At 37.4% G+C, this 26,437-nt stretch overlaps 2 protein-coding genes across 8 annotated transcripts; both read left to right on the top strand.

Annotated features, from left to right (window-relative positions):
* The first annotated feature begins 627 nt into the window (after window positions 1-627).
* Window positions 628-25,382, top strand: fbxo25 (F-box protein 25). Of its 7 annotated transcripts, none has more exons than XM_046060326.1 (13): window positions 637-759; window positions 915-985; window positions 2,105-2,185; window positions 12,288-12,350; window positions 13,254-13,439; window positions 17,931-18,034; window positions 19,126-19,175; window positions 19,284-19,376; window positions 19,489-19,582; window positions 20,121-20,305; window positions 20,974-21,156; window positions 21,599-21,742; window positions 24,471-25,382. In XM_046060326.1, exons 3-13 carry the CDS (start codon window positions 2,115-2,117, stop codon window positions 24,558-24,560), a joined length of 1,263 nt encoding a protein of 420 aa, XP_045916282.1. In that variant the 5' UTR covers window positions 637-759; window positions 915-985; window positions 2,105-2,114; the 3' UTR covers window positions 24,561-25,382. The 7 variants fall into 7 exon arrangements, with proteins under 7 accessions (XP_045916286.1, XP_045916285.1, XP_045916287.1 ...); XM_046060325.1 differs by having other exon boundaries at window positions 640-759; window positions 912-985; XM_046060327.1 differs by lacking the exon at window positions 12,288-12,350 and having other exon boundaries at window positions 640-759; window positions 912-985.
* fam110c (family with sequence similarity 110 member C) lies at window positions 5,873-8,848 on the top strand. Its single transcript, XM_046060332.1, has one exon. The coding sequence runs from the start codon at window positions 7,123-7,125 to the stop codon at window positions 8,152-8,154; it is 1,032 nt and encodes a 343-aa protein (XP_045916288.1). The 5' UTR covers window positions 5,873-7,122; the 3' UTR covers window positions 8,155-8,848.
* Window positions 25,383-26,437: the final 1,055 nt, after the last annotated feature.

Below are 26,437 nucleotides of genomic sequence, written 5' to 3'. Positions count from 1 at the left end.
TGCCCCATTCGTCATGCCATTGTTTATGATGTATATGATACAATTACCAACGAAACACATACATGCATAAAGTACATACATTAAGTCAGCCATCCTAGTGATGCTCAGCTACAAATCATAAGGGTCACAGACAAACCCTTGAATGAAACTGGAAGCCAAATCAAAGACAATGCTTTGTCACGTAGTCAGAGCAGATCAACATAGATATGACACCAAACTGTGTAAGCAGCTGTACCTGTTTCTCTTTGTTTACTTCCTGTTACTAATTAACTCATTACTTAGCCTGGATCTTCTTATTAGCCAGTGATGAGAAGCAGGGGCGCCATATAGGGGGGAAAAGTTAGGACAATTCCAAAAAAATAGGTAAAATCTAATATCAAATTATATTTATATAAACCATCATCATTGAGTATTTTAAATATAATAATAAAATTACTAATCTCTTTGTTTTTGGCAATAGAAGTTAAATATCCCCATTGACCAAAAACTAAACATCCATATTGACCGACCACCCCCCTGTATCTGCATGAAATGGTTTGGTCCTGCCTCTGCGCACCTTATCAGTGACGGAGTTTAGTTGCAGTTAGTAGATGCGCCAGAAATACTGACATCACAATGTTGCCCAGTAAACCAAAATCTGGGTTTCAAAAGGAGAAAGAGAGAAAAGAGAGAGAGGAAAGACGAAAGACGAAAGACGAAGGAAAGGATGTCAATGTTTAACCCAGTTTTTCACCAAGAAAGGTGGCCAGCCTTTAGTCTGTGAGTGGTGTTAACCTGTTGGCTTAATGTCCACAGTGAAATAAGCTAGCTAGCTACAGACTGGCGTTAGCCTACATTTCATCAACATTTAATCAGTGCAGGGAAACGTTTAGCAAAATATTCATAGTAAATCATTGTCCCTGTCCCTTTAGCAGACTAACAACAGATGAGTCAGCAGCACCCCAGTCTCTTCATAACCGCTAGCCTCCCTGTCCCAGTGACGAAGGTGAGCAACACTGTGTTAATGACATGCCAGTTAGCATCATTCCAGGGAGTCTGAGGGGATTTCTGTCTTTCTTGCTCTTTTTACCATAACAAAAACAAAATAAAATATTTATTAATGACAAAAATTCAAACACAAATTATTTTCTCACATAATGATCATTATGAAATAAAATAAAAACAACCTCCTGTCTGTACTGGATGCTGGACAGTTGGAAACAGTGAGTAGCTTACCTCAACCTGCACGTAATTTACAGATGATATTAAAATAATCCACTTTGATACGTTCATTTAGATTTTATTATGGCCGTTAAATGACATCTATAGATAGTTAATTTTACTATAAAAATACATTGAGACTGTAAAAGATTGCCTTAAGGACATTTTTATGGTGGCTTTTAATCTTGCATCAAATAGTGAACTGCATACTGTATGCAGACTTGCATGTACAAATCACCAGCAGTAAATATTGTGCTAGTACTAGTATTGACCTACAAGAAACAAGACAGTTGAAAGCCTTTAATTAGAGTGATGTAAAGCTTTTGATGGGACAGTTAGGTCCTAGAGATGTGGTGACAACAGCTGCGCAGAGGGGGCCCAATTAGATTTTTTGTCATGGATCCCAAAGTTTCTGGCGGCGCCGCTGATGGGAAGTATCTTTTCTTAGCACCAATGAAGAAGAGATGACAGGACAAGTAGATTGCGGAGAGATGTTCATTAAAGCAGAAAAATTCATTTTGGAGAAACACGTTGCTTTTTGAAATTACCTTCAGTGTTTCATTGACAGAGGTTTAAATGATTCTTTATGATTCACCTTTAACAATAAGATACAGATGTATATGGTAATATGTAATTACATTTTCTCACTTCAAACAAGTAAAACAAAAGGTTCTGGATGAGTAAGTCTACCAGCTGAACTCAAAGAAATACCTAAGCCCAGGAGAAAGGTCACACATAAATGTGGGCATGGGAGACACCGACTTAATTTAGAACTCAGGTGTACTTCACTGGGTAGTTCTTCCTGGAAAAAGCCAGCTGTAGGTTTTCTAGGATCTCTTAGGTAGTTGTATCCTGCATTTATCTGTCTATATATTACTTAAAACATCTGTGGATTTTTGTACAGGGAGCTTTTAATGCCTTTCCGATCGGATGGACACGCAGCTGGACAACACTATAGTCTTAAGGAAAAGAGGAAAGTATCAAGGTATGTAATGAACTACATTAATCAGTTCTCCTGGCTCACTATTACATCAAACATACATGTCAGATGAAACTGTTACATTTACTGAATGTTTTTTCCCCAAAACAGTCAAAAAAGGATAAAAGGAAACTCCATTTAATCAGAATATGGTATATAATCGCTGTGTTGTTTTCCATAAATATGTTGTATGAAAAAAAGCAGGACTATAAAAATAAGCCAAGCTGTTTTGCAAAGAATGGTTTCAATGTTTTTAATGGCTGTCTTAACTGTTCTGAGAGTATTAACTTAATCTTGGAAAAATGTTCCAAATCAAATTAGCATATAGCGTTATTGCAGGGCACAGAGGAGAATGGTATGCACACTGTTAGGCTCCAAATAAATAGTTTAATTCTCCTGTCAAGGCAACGTTTGACTCTCCAAGATCTTCCTCAGGCAAGTGTTAAGAGAGAAAACAGGCATTTCTTGTAGACACAGTAATCAACTCAAATCACTATCACCTGCTGGTCGGCAAGTAGAAAGGAAAAAACAAATGCCACAAGATGGCGATCACTGAAGTCTAGAAAACAAGGAAAAAAATATTTTTTTAATAGAATGTTAATATGACACCACCTGAAAACACAAGAATATTTCATGAGAAAGCGGTAGAAAGTTATCAATACTTTTTTCAGACAGATGCCACAGAGGAATGTATTTCCTTCAACTGAAACCAACTACAATGTTCAGTCCTTAGCACAATCAGCCTCCACCTTTACTGTGCATACTATAGCACACTTAAAAACCTCCGTCCATTGAAACGTGTCCATTGACAAACATTACAATTATGGTCAAAACCTCACACATGTACAAACTTACACTCTCTCGTTTGGTGTTAGGAAATATAATATATAAATAAAATATTGATATTGCAGCTATTGTGCATAATTGTTCATTTTTCAAAGAATGATAAAAAGTGAAAGTACATAATTTGTCACATAGTCCTATTGAGTGCATATATTTTCATAATATATTTGTCTTAGGGAAGAAACATGGTAGGCTGAAAAATTCTTTTTTTTTCTTGATTTGACGTAGTCAGTCACAACCATTTCCCTGGTTTGCTTTTCATCTGCTCCACATTATGATGGATTCAAGAGATGCACATTACAGATGTTCTTCTACAGAGCTGGCTGTGGGGAACAGTTCCATTTGATGTTACTATATATCCACAGAGTTGTCAGGCAATCTGTGCCTGTTATTAATGCTATTAGTGTGTTGTTGTTGGGTTTTTTTTGTGTTGTTTAGCATTTTTTTCCTGTTATTGCAGTCTGACCATGTGTGGTAGGTAACTGCAGCTGCCAAGAGAATAGGATGTGATTGGTTGTGCTCACGTTTGCAGATGTGAATGGAGGAATAAGCAGGGTGTTAGCAACAACACCACTTTTTATGCAAGGCAATGATTAGGGCTTAAAGATTAGGAATATTATTGCCCAGGGAATAGATATACATTAGCTAAGCCGACAATTATAAAATCCAGGCCTTTGTTTTGTCAGGCTGATCCAAGAGATTCTTTGCTGATTCCAGTTCCAACTCTTGATAACTTCATAATATGAGATGTAGGATTTCATTTCTATTTATAATTTAATTTAAGACTTAACGAGTTCGCCAGTCAAATAAAGACTCACAAAACATTTGTTTCTTCATGTATGCACTCATTACTTTCAAAGTGTGGTTATGATCTCTGGTGTGTTGCATTATTTCATTCTATAGTGAGTCTTTTTAATCACTTCAATATGAACATGGTGAAAAAAATTTATTGTATTTCACAATGAAATACTTAAAAAAAAATCAGTTTGGATCTGTTTTGAGTTTGAGAAAGGATTATCTAGTGCTGACTACACCAGACTATCTGACTACAAACATGTAAGTAAAAGGAAATTAAAACCTTACCATGAATGAACACTACTGCAGCAATCCTCCAAAAACGGTTGTTTTCTGAAATACAGTAAGATGAGCTTGTGATAGACACTGACTAATTGAGTGGGAGGTGACTTTATATTCCTGGTAATTAGCCCTGCATGCATAATTACCTATTATGAGTTACTTTACATAACACTGAAACAATAACTGCAAGCAAAAGATGCCTGCAGCAATTATGTCTTATAATTTGCACAGCGTTTTTAATTGAGTCGACCAGTTTCATTCACGTCTCAAGGATGGGTGATAATTATTGTGAATGACTCAATAAAAACACAATTAGCAGATGATGCAGTGTCACATTAAAGTGTAGATTATGTTTATCCAACTGGCACTGTAAATTTAGAATAAAATAAAAGTGACAGGGCTCAGGGGAGAAGTGACTAATGGTGTCAGTGTTCATGTTTTCATTGTTCCCCTGCATCCTTTCTGCGAGTCTGCTCCTTCTCTCTTTTTTCCAATTAAACAGGTTTCACTAATCAATCAGACAACATGCTGAATGATTGTAAACACGGCCACTGCACTTAGTTTCAACTCTAACATTTTAAAAAAGGTGACATAAGAGTCTTTGGGAGGTGTGTGTGTGTGTGTGTGTGTGTGTGTGTACATGCACACGTGCAACTGTGTGTTAAACACATGCTGTATATTATAAACATTTATTGCTTATTATATATTTGGTTTGCACATGAACTCCAGCCAAGACAAACTGGTGATTACTGTGCAACAGAAAGACAGTCAAATATGAAAATGATCATTTTCAGATGCTTATTTTTCCTTTTTATTAGAGATGTAAGCAACATGCCTCTAGGGATAGCAGTGTGGGTCTGTCACAATGATGGGAGTTATGGCTCTCTGAAGGAAGCCAGATCTTATGGCTTCGTTTGCTTTCCGAGAGTGGGCTCTTTCAATACCACTTCCACTTGTCACTGCCTAAGTTATATTCTTCTTTGTTGCAAGAAATAAATATGGAAGATTCTTCATCTGCAATACATTTAAATATTCTGTCATAGTGATGGTTAAAAAGTGTGATATGTCAAGAATGACTATCTAAAAAAATAACAATATAAAAAATAAAAATGTAATTGTATGATTAATAAATAATGACACGACACAACACTGCAGAATCCTCAAGTGAACCATTCATTCTCATTTTAGGGCAGCCAATGAAAAGAAATCAAACTGATGAATAAATGCAATCAACACGAAAAACAGATGTGGTATGATAATTGTTTGCAAACACCGGAAAATATGAGAATGCTTAAATTATTTGAAATAATTAATAAAAATGCCTTTAAGTCATTGGTTTCTGTTGGCCTTTAAGCTAACAAGCGGGATAAGAGTGGACTCCTCTTTGATGCTGGATGTGTAGTGTTTGCTCTTAAAAAAATAAAGTATTAAGCCATAGGCAAAACTGTATTCTAATGACCCTCCTTCTATGTGTTCTAGTGCTGCCCTCTGCCTTTTGAACAAGTAGATCTGGTATCTTTAAGGTTCATTTTATACACAGATGTTTCTAGTTGACTCAATGTTTCCAATAACACAAGGGTGTAGAGAACCTACTTATTTTTGATGGGATTTTTTCACCTTTAATTTAATCTATTGCATTCAAACCTTAATCTTACAGCTATCACAAGCCAACAAAGGTTGCATACATTCACACTCATGCTGATTTCCCTCTCTCTTGTCTAAGCACTCATTTACATCTACCCATGTCCTGTGAAAGATACAGCGAGAACATATTAGAAAACCCATTAATAGAAGTGGAGTGGAGGGTTTGGTTGTTGCCAATGTTTTTTATTTTGACTAATTGTCTGCATATCTGTTGTCAGCTGGTCTAGCTTTCCTTTATCACTGGTAACTGGGCTTTAATGAACATCTGTTTGTTGAAAACCAGTAAACTGGAGACTGGACTGTTGAAATAAAATAAAAAAGTTTTATAGTTTCATCGGATTGAAGCCCATAAACGGGCTCAAATGGGCCTATTATTGTCAAATCACATTTGGTGAATCCAAGTGCACATTATACAATACAAAACTTTTTTTTAATTGAATAATTATTGTGAAGTTGTATTATTTTAACAAGCATGTGTGAATGATGGAATCTATTAGGGGTTTTGTCTTATAACTTGTATTGTTGCTTTGACCCAATTAATATTGGTATTGCTGGGTCATAACCCTAAAATGTGACATGCTTACAAGACAAAGAACTACTGGCTGATTGCCCTGTCAAATTAGTGGTCTGTGGTGTTTTCTGAGTGTTTGAAGGGTGTAACTTTTCGGATCCAATAAAACCTCAAAATAAAGTTAATGTCATGTTTTTTGACGAGCTAGGGGGATTGATTTAAAACAACACGTAATCATCCTAAATTGACCTGGCGCAAGTCTTCAAACCACTGGTGGAGTCATTCAGTAAGATATAGTTACACTGCAAAATATAAAACAAACTCTTACAATAACCCATAAACTTTTCTCTTTGAGTGTTATACAATATTGCTTTGATGGCTTTGACACATAATAATTACCACCTACCTTCACTTAAAAATCCCCATGGGAGACAGCATGATTAGGCTCGGGTAAACATTTATTGCACAATATGAACACCAATCCTATTTGATGAGTCAGTGTCTCTGATAAATGAGTCGATAAAAGATAGCGGAGACTAGTTTGTAAAGATGGAAGCTAGTTTTCTTGGTAGGAGATAATGTAATATTTTTTCCTGTGTTGAGCAACAAGGAAAAGGGCTCGCATTTGCACCATGAGACGAGAAAAAAAAACCTGTGATGTATCAGGTGTACTTTGAACGGGCTTGTGTTTGGTTAAAACTAGCCTAGCACAGAATGGGTGGGGTAATGTGAAGTCTCCTGTTGTGATACGTGCCCAGGCAAAGAACGGACTTGAATGGAATTTTTTACTTCTAACGCTGAAGAGACCGTAAGCTAAAGGATTACCCACTCTTTGGAACAACTGATTTGATTGTTCATTCAAACCACAATGGAGGCAACCAGTGAGACCACTAAAATCCTGGGGAAGGGTCCAGAATACCTTCGAAAGCAAATGGAACTGGAGAGTGAGAAAAAAGGACGCATGACTGCTGTGGAGAGGCTCGCTGCAAGCAAACTACAGTATGTCAAAAGCCAACAGGTGGTCAACTCGGCTCAGGAGCCTGTGATCAGTATTGGACCAGCCTCTGTGAGTAGCAATGGGTCTTCTAACCAGAGCTCAAACCGTTGTGGAAATCTTGTCATGGGGAGTAACTCAACAGAGGCTACACGTGGAGCACAAATCTGCTCACCGGGGCAGATACGTCAGTCCAGCTCCAAAAAACGACGAGACTCTCTTCTGCTTTACAGACAAAAATGTGAGTTGCTGTCAACAAATGACCGGAAACACAATATAACACGTAAGTTGCTTCTCGGCTCTGTGCGCAGAAATGTTCCGTTACCTGAGGCAGCAGATAAAGAGTATGAGGGGGAAAACACCACACTTGAGGGAACAGCAAAGGAATGTAGCTCACTTGAAGTTACCTCTAAATCAGAGAGGAGGAGGAACGGAGTAGAAGGACAACACAAAACAGATAACAGGGATTCTGGGAGAAAGATGACAGCTGGTGTGAACAAATCTGCTGGTCTCCTGGCGGTCCCTGAGTGTGAAAGGAGGCCTGGCAAAGGGGTCAGTCGTTCTCACTCTGACATCAGCTCCAGGTACTCCAAAAACTTTGCGGACTTTGATGTTTTCTTCAAGTACTGTGGGCTGGACGGTGAGGTTATTGAGTCTTTGGGGAAGGAGAACTTCTCTGCAAGCTCAGATGAAATTCCAATAAACATCCGTAGTGTCAGCGTCTCGACATCAGACGATGGCTTCTCCAGGAACAGTGGTGACAGCGATGGACTACAAGATCATGAGTTACATGAAAAGATACATCAGGGGACGTCTGTTATTGAACGTAATGCAAGGATTATCAAATGGCTGTACAGTTGCAAAAACGCCACAGAGACTGGGAAAAAGTTAAGAGACCTTGATTGAGATAACTCCTTCTTTTCTCTATAGAGGCCATATACCTACAACTGATACGTTTTACCCATTTATTTTATCGCAGACCATAAATCAACTACAACGCTACTGTTGTGACTGTGTGTTTGTGTGTCTATGTGCCTATATCGGTTTTCTTTTGGTTTCTATGCATACTGTGTGCGAATTTCAGCAAAAAAATGCATTTTTGCATCTGTTCAAACTTGCATAAAGCTTAGCTGTTCTCTGTCCTGCCACAGAAAGCCCCACCTCACACGCACACAGGAACACAAAAACTGTTATTTTTCAAACATTGGTGATGGCGCAATGGATAATACATATGCCTTTGGTGTGAGAGACCCAGGTTTAATTCCCCACTGTGACCCATCCACCATTGTGTCCCTGAGCAAGACACTTAACCCCGTGTTGCTCCAGAGGCGTGCAACCTCTGACATGTATAGCAATTGTAAGTCGCTTTGGGTAAAAGTGTCAGCTAAATGTAAATGTTACTAGCAGGTTTATTTGCTGACGTTCTACACAGATTTATCACAGAGCTGCAATTTAGAATTCCTAATACCTGTGTTAAATGTCAAAACTGTGTGCATGGGTGCACACTTGAAGACACAAATAACGACGCGCATATCAAGATTAAAATTTTAGGAGCAGTGATATTCAGCAAAAATGTGACACTATCCAAAAAAAATTAATTGCAGATATCCATCATCAACTAAAAAACTACTTCCAAACTTAAAATAATAGTAGGTTTAGAATGTTTTAAATTTGAATACTTAATACTTTTGCTTAAATAATTGTGTACCCCTTTCTCAGTCACACTTAATAACCAGTTGTTATGTAAGTTGTAACTAATGGATTTATTAATGGTTAATAAATAATTTACTCATGATCTAAAGGTCAGTTAAAAGCTGCGAATAAGAATGCATTTTGGGTTGCCAGGCTGTGAAATGTTCGTTTAGCTGGTGTTTTTCCTTTCTATTTGGTAGTAATGCAGTTACAAATGTTGTTAATTCATTAATAAATGCTTAGCTTTTTCACAATCATGCAGCCCAAAAAGTTTTATTTTTTATTTTAATCAGTGGCTTATAACTGATCTATAAAACACTAATAAATACAACTTATAAACAATTTTAACCAAAAGGTATTATTATAAGAAATTGGTAGGAATAATTCTAGATAAAGGCTTAGAGCTCATGTTATGCTAATCAAATATGAAGTTCCTCAGCAAGGCATTCAGACCACCATAAGCATGAACGTGCCCTTAAATAATTATTTATCCAACCTGCCTATAAGTTCATAATCCAATGAGTGTATCCCTGCCCACATTTCATGTACACATTTCATCTGGAGATGTGAAAGGTGTAAATTCCTTTCCACACACACACCACAGTTACTAAAGTAAAGAGTGTCAGTAAGACAGGTCTGCTCCTTCCATGTTATCGTAGACGAGTGTTTCTTGTTGACAGTAATAAAAATCATTAAATCTAACTGCAGCTGGACAGAAAAACTTGTGCACAGGATGTGTGCAGGATGTAGTTATTTTCCAGCCAAAGAATCAGCTTGTCCCTGAGTACTGTGTGAGAGGAATGTACTTAATAATCTGATAGGCTTAAGTCCAGTGACCTGTTGTAACTGTATCTCCACTTTTCTCCCAATCTCTGTCTGCTTTGTCTCTTCACCACTTTTTTCCCCTTTCTGTCTTTTAGCCAATTGTGGACTCAATGTGTTAAACGGGATAACCACCCACTCTGTTTTTCTCTTGTAAAAACAATGTCTCTGCACAGCATATGTGAGTAGATACACATCACTCAGGTATACCCATGTTGTCAACACACATTTCTCTCCAGAGGCCTGACTGAATTTTTCATATGATGGCAAGTCATGTCCTGCTCTTTCCACTTGTTTGTTCCCAGAATTTAAAATTACTTCTTAATATTCAGCTGATGATTCAGTGTACAATGTGTGATTGCTGACTGCAGGCTTGTAAGCCTTCTTTTATTTGGGATTTTTATTGTGTAAAGTGTTACTGTGATCTCAGTCAATTTCACCATATAGGCTGAAATATTACTGCAGTGTCACTTCACCCCCTTACCCAAACCAGGTTCAAGCTACCACTACCGTTGTCTGTGTTGTTTTATACTGTAAATTTGGAAAACTGCTAGAAATAAAGTTGTTAATTATTTTTCTTACTCGCAAATTGTTGCTTAAATGTATTCATTGTTACAAGTTGTGTGCACATCTCTTAGGCCAGGTGCACGTTAACAGATTCTGCCTGACAATGACTGAATAGGGATGAAATGTTGCCTTTATTCAGTGAAAGTATGTTTCGGGAGGTCTAATCCAAGGTGCGGATACAATGTTGGTTAACTTATTCAACTGATCAAATTAAGAGGAATACAAATCTATATAGATATAACACCATTTTTTAAATTAATATTGTATGTATATCAGACCTACGGTAGCACTGTTCATAGTGATTTTAAATCTTTTGAACTTACTGTATGTAGCCTAAAGGGGGCAGTATCAAACAACAAGACTGAACCTAATGTGATGTGTAGTGTTAAAAGCTAAGCAACTATGTCACCAGGCCAGTCAGACTAAACCTCTGTCTGCACTGTGATCACATATACTAACAATGTTCAGAGGACAAATTACCCCACATAAACCAATCTGGATAGATGCTTGATTTGTAATGCTGAATTTAAATTAATCTGAGGGCAACAAAGCAACAGGTTTTGCATTATTGTTTTGTCTACAAAGCATAAATATAGCCTATCTAATGGCAACAGCAATTCAGACCTTTTCTGTCATGTCACCGATAAAAATTCAGAAATACCTTAGCTATAGACTTGAGACTCTTTACTTATGTGTGATTTACATTAAGAAAATTAGGACTCAAGATTTGACTTGGACTTGACTCCTGTGAGTCTTGACTGACTTGACTGTCTAATACAGTTTTTACACTATTATTTCAATCAATTCTTTAAAAACTTGTGAAAGTGACATCTACCTCTTCTCACTCATTATAAAATCAAGAATGTATGAATATACAAATAGTTTTCCAATCAAAAGTTGAACTACTACAAGACGTCTCCTTCTTCCGTGAAAGTCCAGCCTTTGTGTATTTTATGTAGCCTTTTATGTTTGCACATCACACTTGAGTAAGTTGGAGCACGAATGGCTTCGAAACTAGTTGTGATGGAGTTGACAAAATTCTGTTTATACACCATCTTAAACTCAGATTTAAGGTGAGCAACTTTCCTTCTTCAACAGTCTTGAGACTTGACTTGGACTTTAAATGATTTAAGATTTGACTTAGACTTCCCCAATCAACAACACTACAGTATAAGTGGTTGAAATAATGATGATTAAACAGAAATATGGTAGCTAACCCTAATTCTCACATCAGAGTAATACTAATACTAAACCACTACCACAACTTCTAAAACTAATACCATTAACAATGAGGTCTGAACCTGAGTTTTCTGTTTAATAAAATAATAATTAATATAGCACTTTAAAAATATGTGTTTTGGAAATGTTCCTTAACAACAACATCAACACTCATACAAATGCCCGGTGGTCCCGTTCCCATCCATCGTCAACCACTTATCCTGCATACAGGGTCGCGGGGGGGCTGGAACCAATCCCAGTTGACATTGGGCGAAAGGCGGGGTACAACCTGGACAGGCATCCATTGAAGGGCCACACATAGACAAACAACCAGTCACACTCACACTTAAGGACAATTTAGGGTCACCAATCAACCTAGTCTGCATGTCTTTGGACGGTGGGAGGAAGTCGGAGCACACAGAGAGAACCCACGTAGACACGGGAAGAACATGCAAACTCCACATAGAAAGGGCCCCCACCGTCCTGCCCCCCGTTCCCATCCGCCAGTTCAAAATCAAAACATAAGTGCATGTGCGCAGACCTCTGTCACGTGTAGAAGAAACCCCCATCAAAACAGATGGGATAAAAAAGAACGTGATTGACAGCCGGGTGAGCCAATCAGTGATGCGACTCTGGGTAGCAACAAGATAAATACTGACGTTTTGTCCAATCAAAGAGCAGCAGGGGGCGCAGACGAACTCCAGTGTCCGCACTGTGTTTACTTCCGTCAATATTTCCAGCAGGGCAGGCAGAGACAAGAAACAGAGGCAGAGGAGAACCGTGCAACAAACGAGTCGCTTAAGGTTTGTTTAGCTGTTTTGTGCAAATTCACAACTCTGTTATAGAGTGTTGGTATGCTTTATGTATTTCCTGTCGTGATTATATGTGTTGAACCGACTGACAGCTTGTCTTATATTCATTTTTTACTGTTAAGCGTTAAAACGACGTTTGCTAACGCTGTTATTTTTTCAAATGCGCAAGATAAATGCGCCATAGTCGTTGTCAGGTGTGTTATTAAAGCAATTTATCTCAGTATGCCATTTTGCATCGCAGTGTCTACCGTAATATCGCAAAAACAGGATCAAAATAGACAACGTTAATAAATATAATGCTCCTCTTTTTTTATTTGGAAGTTGTCAGACAAAGCTGATATTAACATGTAGTTGTAGGCTGCAGACTATGGAAGCAAAAAAGGCCATAATAATTACATTTCCCACTCCCTTAGTATAACAGATCCTAAACACTGTTAAAATTGAAATCTCACTATAGCTTTGAAAATCTGAATTTAAATGTCCAGAGAGTCATTTCAGCTGGTGGAGTTTCAAAAAAGTGTTCACAAATTTAGTGTCCACAAATTTAGTGTCCTAGGTTTGCAGTGGCTCATGTGAACTTCTCCTTCTCAGATGACTCACATGAGGACAGAGGTCTGACTGATTCATCCTCAGTAGCTGTGATGGTCAAGTTTTAATCTTAAATTTTGATGTCTGAATTTCACTGATCCAGTCTGAGCGACCAGATTTTTGACTTAACTTTAATTTCAAGATGTGAATTTTTTTTATCAGAATTTTTGAAAAATGTTAGTTAACATTAAGCATTAAGTTGACTATAAGTTCTCCTTTAGGTATTCCGTTTCCTATTGTGGCCTTTCTTTTCTTCCAAAGAACCCAGAGCACAGAGTTAAATCCTGCATCTTGTTGACCCCCCAGGTGTTTGGAGTGGAAGCGACCCTCTCTGCTCACTGCTCTCGGCCGGACATTTGCTAAAATGCCTTTCTTGGGCCAAGACTGGAGGTCACCAGGCTGGAGCTGGACAAAGACAGAGTGTGGCTGGAAGAGGATTGTCTTCTATGGACACGAGTTGGAAGATAACAACAGAGAAATAGACTTGAAAGAGTAAGATAATTGTTCACCTTCATCATCTATATCAGCCTTTAATGGCATTGTTGTACCAGCACTGCATGTGTCAAACGTCATATGGTTAATGGGTCAGTGTTTTGTCAGGTAAGATTAGACTTAACTGACTTTAAAATGTATTATATCCTCAGTATACAATTGTGACATGCATGTAAGTATAAAATGAGTATATTACCTATAGTCATCAGTAGCCCTCTCTCTCTTATGCAGTGCTTAGATTTATTTCTACATGCACAGTATATACTAGGGCTATATATATATATATATATATATATATATATATATATATATATATATATATATAAAGCATTTATTGACTTTTAGTGGTATCATATCTTGATGATCTGATCGTAATGTGAGACATTTTGTGTTGTCCAAAGTAATGATTCATATTAAAAAATAATTTAAAACTAACAAAGTTAGTTAGTGGACTTTTTTATCTGATTAAATTATCCATAGAACAAAGGTCATTGCATTGGTCAACAATATGATAAAGATTTCACCTTTTCACCTTTGGTTTTATTAAATTAATGATTGCAAGGATTACTGTCATGCAAAAATAATCTATATTCAGAGCCCAGCAGTAAGTGTAATCAAATTAGCATCAAAGTTTTCTTATTCTACACTAGTATTACAAATACTTAAATAAATGAATAACTAAAATATTTAAGCAACTCAAAATGGCCCATCACATTGGAGGTTGCTCAGAATCTTACCACAGTAAACCAGTATTGCCAAGAGTCGATTAGATTTTATCTCTGTTTAAAAGTGGACTCTAGCTGACTGACTCGCTCACTTTGAGTGTTGACTTGGTTGTCAGACATCTTCCAACTTCCACAAAGTACAAAAGCCATAGTTTCTCATTTCCAGAAGGAAAATGTATTCCGCTAACTCTTATCTATTATTGTCTCCTGCAAACTGTCCTCTTGAAGCAATAAACAAACACTTGTTGTTTACTCAAACACTCAAAACAAGCCATGCAGCCTGGTTGTAATATATAACCTATTTTAAAATAGTAAAACTGACTTAACCTGCAAAGGCCTGTGTCATAACTGAAAATTTACATTATATATACACTGGTATTAGGTAATTGTTCATATTTTAGCTTTATTATTGACTGACTGACAAACCATGACTGGCGTAACGTATATCAAGCACACAAGAATAACTTCAATATGAAACAGCACCTGTGTGTGTGCTTTTATAACACTGAACATCCCAAAGGAGTCAAGTTGGGATTTTAACGACCACTGTTTGTTGAAAGCAGCTGAACTAAAAAAAAAAATAATAATAATTTTTTCTGGTCTGTATTACATGTGCCTCTGTGGGCAGTCTGGGTTGCCTCCCAGGAGGAGAGCTCGCCTTGTTATCTGCAGGAAACATGTACTGTTTTGACGCAAGCCAACTAGCAATGAGTGGTCACATAAAGGGAGAGAAAAGAGGAGGTTCCCAGTCGTATCCATCCTTTTAATTACATCTGTCTTCTCCTAAATCATAAAGTATGTGTGTTGGGATGTTGTGTGGTGCAGTGAGGTGCTATTTACATCATTAGTTTGTTTATACTGTACATGGCTTAGCATTTCTTTGCAAAGCATTTATTTTGCTACTTGCATTTATCTGACTGTCAAAGTCTCTTGTTATCTTCAAATATGGATGTATTGCACATTTACCTTTTTCATGATAGCTAGCACAATTTGAAGATTAAGATGTATTGTATTCAAATTTATGATGTGTGTGTATATGTGTGTGTGTGTGTGTATGTATGTATGTATGTATATGTGTGTATATATATATATAGAACTTCAGGCCTAGAACTTTTCAGTAATCCAATTTATTGGTGAAATCTGTGAGATTTTTGTTGTAAGTTAAAGTAGTCTTTGCTTAGGTTTTTCTCAAGTTGTCTCTAACCTTTCTGGGGGGTCAAGGGTCAAAACCTGGAATGTGGAGAGTTTACTAAAGCATCATATCCAAAAAATAACACAGGCAGCTATTCATTGAAGCCTCTTGCCCAAGTAAGGACTATGGGCTAGAGCCAAATTTTATTGTGTAAATGTGGACTGCCGAGAACATGATAGCTCATTTAGCTCATATGGACCAGAGCTTTGACTGACTGCAAGGTACAAGGCTGAATTTATTTACACTTGTCAGACTAACTTAAACAGTGAGCAGGCCACTGGTGTCCTGCTGGTGCAGATAGGGTTACTGGTAGAATCTCATCACCAGTTGGTGATATCTCCTTTACATCACAGTGTTGCCCTTTCTATTGATAAAAAAAAAAAACAACATTACCTCACAGTGCCACATTAGCTGGTCAGCAGTCTTTTCACAAAAAGGCCAAGGACACAGCACCGGACAATAACTAATGACATCATCTGTTCAAATTGGCTGCTCTCCAAAGGCAGCCTCACTCAGAAAGGCCAGTGACTTAATGCGACGGAGGTACATTTGGCAGACCAACAAATGTATGCCTGAAAGAAAGAAGAGCATTGTTCCACCACAATGCTCTGGCACAGTGTTACGGATGTAGTTTAGAACATAATGTATCTTTTAACGTCAACAAACCTCTGTCACGTATTATCTGCAAACACTCTAGTGTCAGGTGCTGGAAAGTTGAGTGTCAGTATTTGACCCTCACTTTACTGCCCATCTCTGTGGTAATTTATCACAGACACTGTCTGAATTGCCTTGATTGTTTAGTCGTCTTGCACTTGACAAAGCACGTAATAAATGCTACTTGAACACATCTATCTACAGTGAGTAATAGACATTTTAACAGCTAAATGTCAGCCACATGCTTTATTTGTTTTCTTCCCTGTTCATGTTGACATTCTACATAACCCTCGACCCTTTAGCTCATGTATTTTAGGATATAGTTTAAATGTCCACAAATCTTTCTGAACTTTCCTGCTGCTGTGTGATTACTTTTATTGGCTCTGTGGAGGCTGGTGCTCTGCATGCAAACTGTAAAAAAAAAAAAAAAAAAAAAAAAAAAATTACTAAAAGCCTGGCTATTGCATTCCTCACTTGTAATTCACTGTGACAGATTACTGTGCTTGCATGTGTGTTTGTGTGTATGCCTGTGCAAATGGATAAATGGATAGAGACGGAGGATTACTGTAGAGCTCATTCGCCCCAATCTGTTGACTTCACAGTCAAACAAGCAAAGCCATGCCTTCACTTATGCTGGAGGAAAAAGTAAATTTGTTTCTTGATCCAAAAGAATCTGTGTTGAAATCACTCAGATTGTGTGAAGTACATATTTTTGTCCAGCTTCTGGAAGCTCATGAACAGAATATTGCCGTTGTATCTGTCATTAGAATAAATACCCTGTTGAATATACTCTGGGACCTGTTGTAGTACTTGGTATTTGTTGCAACCATCTTATCAGTCATTCTCTAAAGTATATCCTTATAATAAATCTGCTTTAGATGAAAAGAGTGTGCTTTTATATGAGAGCCAGATACTTTGCAGTCAAGTTGAATGGACCACAGTCCTTCCACTTCCTCTTTAAGAAGATGCCCAGTACAATCAGCTGACTCATATATTGTGCTCCCTGAGTTGGTAGTGTTGCCAGTCGGCTGCTCAACTTCAGCCAAAGTATTATGAGTGCATTCAGTGACAGTCAATTACTAGTTCAGTCCAGCCCTTTGATCTGTTGCTCAAAGGTCATTGGAGAATGCCTAGTTACAGAGGAATCGATTGTGGTAAAGATTATTTTAGTTAATGGGATTTCATTTCATTTGCCGTAGAAGAAGTTTGCATAAGAAGAAGTTGTCACAATAGTAGTACTCTGCAAAGACACCTGATGCGCTGTCATAAAGCATTTATATTCAATAAAAATAGCAAGAAATGTGCACAGACCCTCACAAGCACCCACCCGTGGATAACCTGTATCCAATATATTTACATGGTTTCATTTGGGTTTCTGTTTGAGTTTAGCCAATTTTAGCCCATGTAAATACTGTATGTCAAGTTGAGGTCAGCTGCCAAAATGTTAAGCTCTATCTTATCAGTAATAACAAGGCCACTAATCGACCAAATACTTTCAGACTCTGATATGTGCCTGCCATCGGCAGTGTTTCCTCCATCACAGACACTGTGAATCATTATAATTTCACATCTTGACTACTCTGACTTCTGTTACATCTGTCTTAGTCTGCTTATTGTTCCTATTCATCCACAATGCTACAGCTGGGTTTTTCACCAGAACATTATGGGCATTTACTTTCTGTTTAGTTTATTCTCATTGGCCACCTAAGCCATTAAGGACATTTGTTGGCCTAAGTTGTTAACTCAAAAATATTGCAGCACTTAAACTGCCTAGGAGCCATCTTGCCAGACCTGCTCCAGGACGCTGCAGCAGAGCATACTCTGTACAGCAGTTTGTAATTATGTTGTATTTCAGGTGAACTGGTCACACCCGCATGCAATGTTTAACAAGTTCCTTCCATGCTTCCTCTGTCCAAACAGGCTGTGCAGTGACAACAAAGAAAATCTGTTTGTTGAAGACGTGCGTGAGCTCCCCACCACAAAGAGGAAAAAGGACTTCTACAACAATAACACCAAATCTCAGTGTGAGTTTCAGCAAAGCATGATCACAATTTTGGCTTTGTGAAGAGTTCATGGTATGAAAATTAAAGGCCCTTTGTACAAAAAAGAAGAGCTGAAATACTGGTAGTCAAGTGTCCTGCATATACTGACTTAAGACTTCTTATTCAATGTATCACTTGTGATTATTATATTGAAGCTTACAGCAGTAATGGCTATTTGTGACTTTTGCATGTATTTATACCAGAATGTGTTTTTAATAACACAACTAGTTTCAGTCTCAATCAGCTGTCCAACAGACAGCTTGTGGGAAACATTGTTCAGGGCTGGAACCATCCACCCATGACCTTTCATCCATAAATGGAATTCAACCTTCTTTTTTGCACAGATTACAGAAACATTTTCAGGGTTTTGTGAAAATGCTGTGTAGCATCACATTACACATTTACACAAGTACTGTACTTTAGTTCAGTTTAAAGGTCCTTGTACTTTACTTGAGGACTTTCCTTTTATGCTACTTTATAATTCTACTGCAGTACATTTCAGAAGGAAACATTGTACTATATACTCCACTACATTTATTTGACAGCGATAATAAATAGGTGTTTTGTAGGTTAAGATTTTACTCACAAAATGCATCATGATCTTATAAAATATGAAGCCTTGTTATAGATTAAACTGCCCAACATTGTACAACATTGTGAAAGACTGCTGGAAAGTAAAGATGAATGTAAACAATGCAGGATTTAAACCTTTCAGATGTTTGATGAGGGATGAAATGCATTAAACACTTTTGTTTTTCTCAAAGTTGCATACAGTGCTTTTTGGTGAGAAACACTGAATATAAATATAACCTTTGTTTGTTTACAAGAAATCTTCACAGGCACCTTAAGTACATTTTGCTGATTGTACCTAAATACTTCACTAAGATTTGTAACACTTAATGTTGTACTTAATTGTACTTATTGTATAATAAATTTACTTAAGCATAGGATCTAAATATGTCTTCCACCACCTCAGTCCAAACATTTGTAAACACCTGGTTAGTACTGCATATCACCAAAATACTAAGGAAGGACACTTTGCAATACATTTGTTTTTTTTTTCCCTTGTCCAGTTGTTTTCAGGGATAAATGGATCTACGTGCAGAAAGGGAGCACAAAAGAAGTGAGTGCTGCAGCAGTCACATTAATTTTCACATGAAGGATTAACTTGCTATTAAATACATAAATTCTTTAATAAAATATAAGTGTGTATTTTTATGTTAACACACAGCGTCATGGTTACTGCACGCTCGGTGAAGCCCTCAACCGTCTAGATTTTTCCAGTGCCATTCAGGACTTGAGAAGATTCAACTATGTTGCGAGAGTGAGCGACGACGATCACACATGTTAATTTATGATCCTTTTGAAACTGTTGTACTACGACGTGCACAAGCATCTCTTCCTCTTAACTGTCTTACTCCATCTCTCTCCCACAGCTTTTCCAGCTGATTGCCAGGTCTCAGCTGACCTCTTTGAGTGGAGCTGCACAGAAAAACTATTTCAATATACTGGAGAAGATTGTAAGAAAGGGTAAGGAGACCTGAGACGGTCATTGATTACTTATTCAGTGGACATCTTGTGTAGCCAGATATTTTCTCAGCACTGTTTCTGGTGTTAGAGTTGTCAGTAGCATGTTGTGTTAGTAAAAGTAGCTTTATACAGACAGGACATTTCTTCACCAAATCGTAAGTGTTCTGAGCAACCAGAAGATGTTGTTTCTCAGACTACTGTTTAGTGTAGTGTTATTGCACTGAATGCCTAACCACAAAACCAGTAGGACCAGTGTGCTCCGTCGTTATGGGGCTGTGTTGCCCCATAAAGTAATGGCTTTTAATTATGCAGAAAAATAGGGTATTTTCAGCAATTCATTCATAAATGATTTTTTAAAACTATCATTAGTCTTTGCATTTTCCTTAGGTGCAGTTATAGAATTTTTTTAGGTGGAAAAGGAAATAATTAGTTACATTATGTTACATTTTGGCTGCTAAACTTCATCTTAAAGATTGTCTTTTGTGTGTTTTGTATGTTTTTTTTTTTTGTATTTATTTTTTTTTTATTTCTCCACTAGTTCTAGAGGACCAGTACAATCCGCGCCTTGTCAAGGAGCTGCTGCAGGACCTGAGCTCGACACTGCACAGTCTGACTATTCACGTTGGCAGGTGTGTCCTCGTGGGCAACGTCAACATCTGGTTGTGCCGACTGGAGACCATCTTCAAATGGCAGCAGCAGCTCAATAACCTGCAGATCCCCAAGGTAGAAGGTGTGTGTGAGACGTGTGTGCGTGTGTCTGTGTGACTTGCGTGTGTCTGTGTGACTTGTGTGTGTGTGTGTGTGAGACGTGTGTGTGTGTGTGTGAGACGTGTGTGCGTGTGTGTGTGTGAGACGTGTGTGCGTGTGTGTGTGTGAGACGTGTGTGCGTGTGTGTGTGTGAGACGTGTGTGCGTGTGTCTGTGTGACTTGCGTGTGTCTGTGTGACTTGCGTGTGTGTGTGTGTGTGAGACGTGTGTGTGTGTGTGTGTGTGTGTGTGTGTGTGTGTGTGTGTGTGTGTGTGTGACTTGCGTGTGACTTGTGTGTAGCCCATCCCAAAGTCTGCTCCCCGGAGTCTGGGCCTCGCCTCCAGGTCCAGTTTGAGTTGCCAGTATGTAAATGAGACATTTAAAAAGGTAAATAGGCTACAAATCTGAAAGCTTTTATGGCCACAAGTGCAGAAGGTAAACTTAATGAGTGAGGAACATGAAATATGGATGGAGGAAGCATTTACAACTAATCTCTTGGAACTGGTCATTTAATGCTCAGCTGTGTATGAATCAAACATCATCCTCAGTGGAAAATTACTGCTATGATGTAGGAATATTGAAACTTTGTTTGTCTGTACAGTCCAGCTCTGATATTAATGTGTTGCTCTTAATTGTCTCCCCAGCAAATGTGCAGTGGCACGTCCTTCAGCGACTTGCCGCTACACATGCAGAACAAGATCCTCTGCAAGTTATCCGATGCGTATGACATCATTAACCTGGGACAGGCCACGCCTACTCTGCATTTCCTCAGTGAGAACAGGACGCTGTGGAAGAAACTCTGCTACTTTCACTTCTCAGACAAACAGGTGAGAGAGCAACATATTTAATTTTTATCAGACATAGACAAAGAGTATGTGCCGCTAAATGTGTGATTTTTCATAATAATTCTGAAAGGGAGATGCTTAAAACTTCCAATAGTAGTTTACAGTTAAGCTTCCAAAAAGATGGCTGCCCCAGATGCCTGCTAATTAGTTCACCTGCTGTCCACTAGAGGGCAGAATTGCCACACTTTGCTCACAATGATCTCTCTCTCTCTCTCTCTCTCTCGCTCTCTCTCTCTCGCTCTCTCACAAACACACACACTATCACACACATATTGTATAAAAACACCCACTCATGATTGGTGTTAATGACAAATTGTCCTCCATTATATCTAATTACACTTTGTTCCAGTTATAATTACATTCCTGTCCCCTGTGTTTTAAATGGTTGGGTGTTTTAATTGTGTTTCCTTCCATCCATGTGCAGTTCTGTAGGAATTTGGTCCTAACCAAGAGCAATAATGTGGACTGGAAGCTAATGTACTTCACCCTGCAGAAACATTATCCGATGAAGGAGCAGTACGGCGACACCTTGCACTTCTGCAAACACTGTAGCATCCTCTTTTGGAAGGTAAACAAACACACCTACAACCACATTCATAACATGAGGGAAATACCATGTGACTAACCAGTACTGTTCATCAGACTGCAAGTAAGTTACCAGTACATTATTGGAGGAAAACATTAAGTAAACAATATGTTCTACACAATAAGTGTTACTGATTGGTTTAGCTTTTGCTTTTATCGCCTCATAGTGGTGTATCCTGTAGCTTTCTAGAAGCAGAAGTGTGTGTACAGTAAATTAAACCTGCACAGTTCAAAGAGATTTTTCTCACAGACCTGAGAGTCTATCAAGTTTGTACCAGAACACATTGTATTTCCTTGGTCAAAGAGACAAAACATCCGTTATCATTTGGAACACTCAGGGGAAGTCTCAGAGACACTTTGGTCCAGTCACACAGCCTATCACACTGATATCTGTCTCTAGCATGCAGCAAAAAAGGTGTTTAATAGTCCCATCTTTGTACTGTAAATATTTGGCTCTGATGTTGATCAGTTTACTGGTAAAACAGCAGGCCAGTGAAATACTACATTTTCAGAATAATGTTATGTTTATTCACATATATAAGTAAGTACTGACAGGAATGATAATCCTTGTTGCCACCAATACAATGGATTCTGTGTACATGTATACGTGGCAGTCAGAGGTCAAACACATTTCTTGTTTGCCCTCAATGACACAAGGTCTGACTTTAAACCACGTGTAAGACAAAGATCATGTTTTTCAGAATTTAAGATAATAACTTCTGGTGGAAAGATGTATGTATGTACAAAAAAATAACAGTATTTGGATGAAAACTACTGCTCCTATACTATCTGTTCCCCCCTCCTGGTGATTATTTACTACCCACAAACATGTTGGGTCCCTATACTTTTTAATCTCGCCCTCTTTGCATCCCTCTCCTTGCCTGTCCCCCTTCCTTCCTGCCTCTTCTCCTGGTACCCCTTCTCCCTGATTCCTTAAGGATTGCCACCTGGCTTTGTTATTCAAGGTACTTTCTGTCCCATCATGCCTTTTTGTGTCTTCAGTTGCCAGTTTGTCTCATGTTTCCCAGATGATCTGATTTATAACTCATCACTGTAGTGTTCTCCGTTTCACTTGATGTCATCATGTTTTGCTCGAGGTGTGTTTAGTAAACAGTGCCACTCTTTCAACTGACTTTTTAATGGCTTATCTCAGAATTCTTAAAAATACGTGTGTTTTAGTTGATTCATAAACTCCTCTGAATGTTGAGTTCATTTGTCTGAAAGAAAACTGTCATTTGTCATTTAGTTTAACACACGTTTCTCTGTGTATACTAATGTCCAGAATCAGGTTGCACCAGCAATTTGTAAATCCCTAAATGTTTGTGCAAAGTCCTTCCATGTTTTTATTAACTCCTGCTTTACTAAATCAGGTACTATTAAAACTTAAAGCTCTTGCTCTTTATAGCAATCAGCTGTAACCGGCTGTAAATAAAAAAAAATAAGTTTTAGGTAGTCAATCAATATATTATGCTTGACTTCCAATCCTTTGTAAATGTAAATATTACTTTTCTTTACAATATGCTTACATAGAAAAATGTATGTGTTAACTTTGTACTATTTATGAAATTTGGAGTGAGCAGGACATATCCAGTTACGCAATCTAAGTGACCTTTTGTAATTTTAGGTGTTTTGTGTTATTTTGGAAATGTAAGTTAAAGGCATTTTACTAAATCTTCTAGTTAACATATTTAGTTAACATATCTGGGCATATCTGCTTAAAATCTGCAATGATGTTGGTTAATTCAGATTGTTGTTGACACAAATTGTAATCGTTTGAGAGTGAAGCCTACTTGAAGCCTGGGCAATAAAACTAATGATAATTAGACCAATACAGTTTTAACAATATAACAAATGTTCAATAAATGTTTGATTTAAATCATTTGAATCACAAACAAATTAGCACTTAATATTTCTATTAAGATATTTATTATGTTGAGGAAAAGGGGCCGAAAAAAGATTTGACTTAATTTTACTTGTTGAAAAAAAAGATTTTTTCCATAATTGTTTTGAATGTTCTATATCAGCTTTGTTAAGTGATCCACTGTTTTTGTCAGGTGTTTGTCAGATACTGACCATAAAGAACAGTTTAAAACTACAATTAACCATCTGGCTTCTTCAACTTTCACTCAGGAAGAAAAATCAGCCGTTAAACTTCAAAGAAATAACAACTTTACATGTATCGTGATAATTATCAATAATTGAATGATAGGAAATTTTTGGCCATATTGCCCAGCCCTAAGCCTACTTATTATTATTTCTATAGCAGTTTAAGTCACTAATTTCAACAACATTTTAAGTTACAGGTCAGAAATGTTGACTAATACTCTAAAAGTGTGTTACATCTGGCAGTGATGTGTAATGTTAAGGTGGTATAATCAATACTTTTAACAATGGATCAAACTTGTATGCGGAAAGTGTTGCTTGTATTTAGAGCTTGTTTCAGCTGCCCCCAAGTGGCCAAAAAATCAGTTATTGCAGGCTTAAGTAATCTCTTCTGTAAGAGCTAGTTTGAGCAGTACAATCAATTTAAGTTCAGTAATGCGTAAACTTCCACTTGCATCATGACTACACCAAGTTTGAACTTACAAACAGCTGATGCAACCAGCTCCAGTGTCCCATGTCAAGTTGTTGTATGTATGTGAACTGTGTGCATAGCTGCACCTCTGGCTTCTCCCTTCTCTCTAACAATGTGGTTGTTGACTGTGTTCCAGGACTGTGGCCATCCATGCACAGCCAACGATCCAGATAGCTGCCTCATGCCCATCTCTCCGCAGCACTTTATCGACCTTTTCAAGTTCTAAACCCTACATGCTGTTCTTCGAGCGAAGCTTACGTTTACCCCCAGCCCTCACCTCGAGAGTGTGTACGAGACCTTGATGTCATTTACCCAAATACAAAGGGCTTCAACTGAAAGATGCCTTTTTTAATGTCTTCATTTCTTTACGCACAAATGTTTCCATAAGACGAAGAAAAGATTAAATGTGTATGTTTGTTGGTTTTAAGAACTTTTATGTTTTTCCTCCCTCAGCGCAAATGTTTGTCTTCTTGACAAAAAAGGCAATTCCTGACAGAGAAAAAAATATATATGTAAATGTAATATGAATATGTGAAAGGATTTTTCTGTAAAGGAGTTGTAGCATGTTTATGGTAGGTACATAATAATAAGTAATGTTAATGGGTTTTTGTTTTACATGGCAAAAGGTAAACATTTACAGTGCAGCAGAATAAGATTACTTGTGTGTTAATGGTTTATTTAATGGCGTTAAACTATTCTGCTTTTTGTTGTGTACTGTTTTGGTGGTATTTTTCTGCAATAACTGAGTCTCTGTTTACATGCTGTATGTTGTCCTTTTGTGAATTCTTGCTGTGCTCCGTGTACATTTGGAAACGTCGACACTAAGAGAAAATTATGTAAAACTCCATTAGCGGTAAAATTTTTAAAATGTACTTTTGTCAGAACTGTCAAATAACAGACAGAGGAAATGTAAAAAATTATTTATGGGAAAAAAACGTTTTGTATCTTTCCTCCAACTTTTTGTAATATTCCTTTGCTGTTCCAATACTCTTGATGGTACTATCATGACTGTATGGGACAGGAACTATTAAATATTTCTAAAAACCTGTTTCTGTTCTTCATTTTATACTGGGTCGCAGGGAATAATTTTTCCTTTTGTTTACTGTATAAAGACTTTTTTTTTTTTTTAGACTTAATCTAATTGTAGTTTCCACTCCTTGGATTTCAATGTGAATGTCTTCCCACCGAAAACAGCAAGGAAAATTTCGTTTTTAATTGAACACAGGAACAAAGTTTCATGATTAGTTTTTTTCGCTTGCTTAGACAAACTGGGATCCACTTGATTTTCATCACCACCTTCTCAGCATAGCATAAGTCTTCTCTTGCAAATGTTTTACTGCTTAAAGTTAACATTTTTACACATATTTTCAAAACAGATCATATAGAGAAAGACCTAAACTTCTTGAATTAAACATGTTAAACAAAAGGAAAATATCTATCCACATTTGATAGAAATGACTTACATAATTATTAATATCCAGTGCACCTGTGTGAAACTCATTTGCACTACTCCTCAATCCCCAATCAGTCCTTATCCCTCTATAATATACAGTTCTATGAAAAAGTATGTGAATCCTTTGGAATTAGCTGGATTTCTGCATAAATGGGTCATAAAATGTGATCTGATGTTCATCTAAGTTACAACAATAGACAAACACAGTCAGTTAAGAAATACCATACAAACAGTTTCATGTTTTTATTGAACACACTGTGTAAACATTCACAGTGTGGGGTGGAAAAAGTATGTGAACCTCTAGGCTAATGACTTCTACAAAAGTCTATTGGAGTCCCATCAATGAGATGAGATTGGAGGTGTTGGTTAGAGCTGCCCTGCCCTATAAAAAAAACACCAATTTTAATTTTGCTGCTCTTATGAAGCATTCCTTGATGTGAAACCATACCTCAAACAAAAAAGCTCTCAGAAGAAGAATTGTTGGTTTGCATGAAGGGTTACAAAGGTCTCTCTGTTAGAGCCACCAGAAAAAACATGGTTAATCTTGTGGATAATTTCTTATTTATAAGTCATGTTAATTTTCCTTTATGTGTTTAGCACTTGGCAAAATTTTATGTTTGTCTCAGATGGGTGTCATTACTGTTTAAGTG

Source organism: Micropterus dolomieu, linkage group LG10 (genome assembly GCF_021292245.1).
Source record: "Micropterus dolomieu isolate WLL.071019.BEF.003 ecotype Adirondacks linkage group LG10, ASM2129224v1, whole genome shotgun sequence".
Lineage (NCBI taxonomy): Eukaryota > Metazoa > Chordata > Actinopteri > Centrarchiformes > Centrarchidae > Micropterus > Micropterus dolomieu.
The sequence above is the reverse complement of the archived record's forward strand: the minus strand, read 5'-3'. Positions and strand labels throughout refer to the sequence as shown.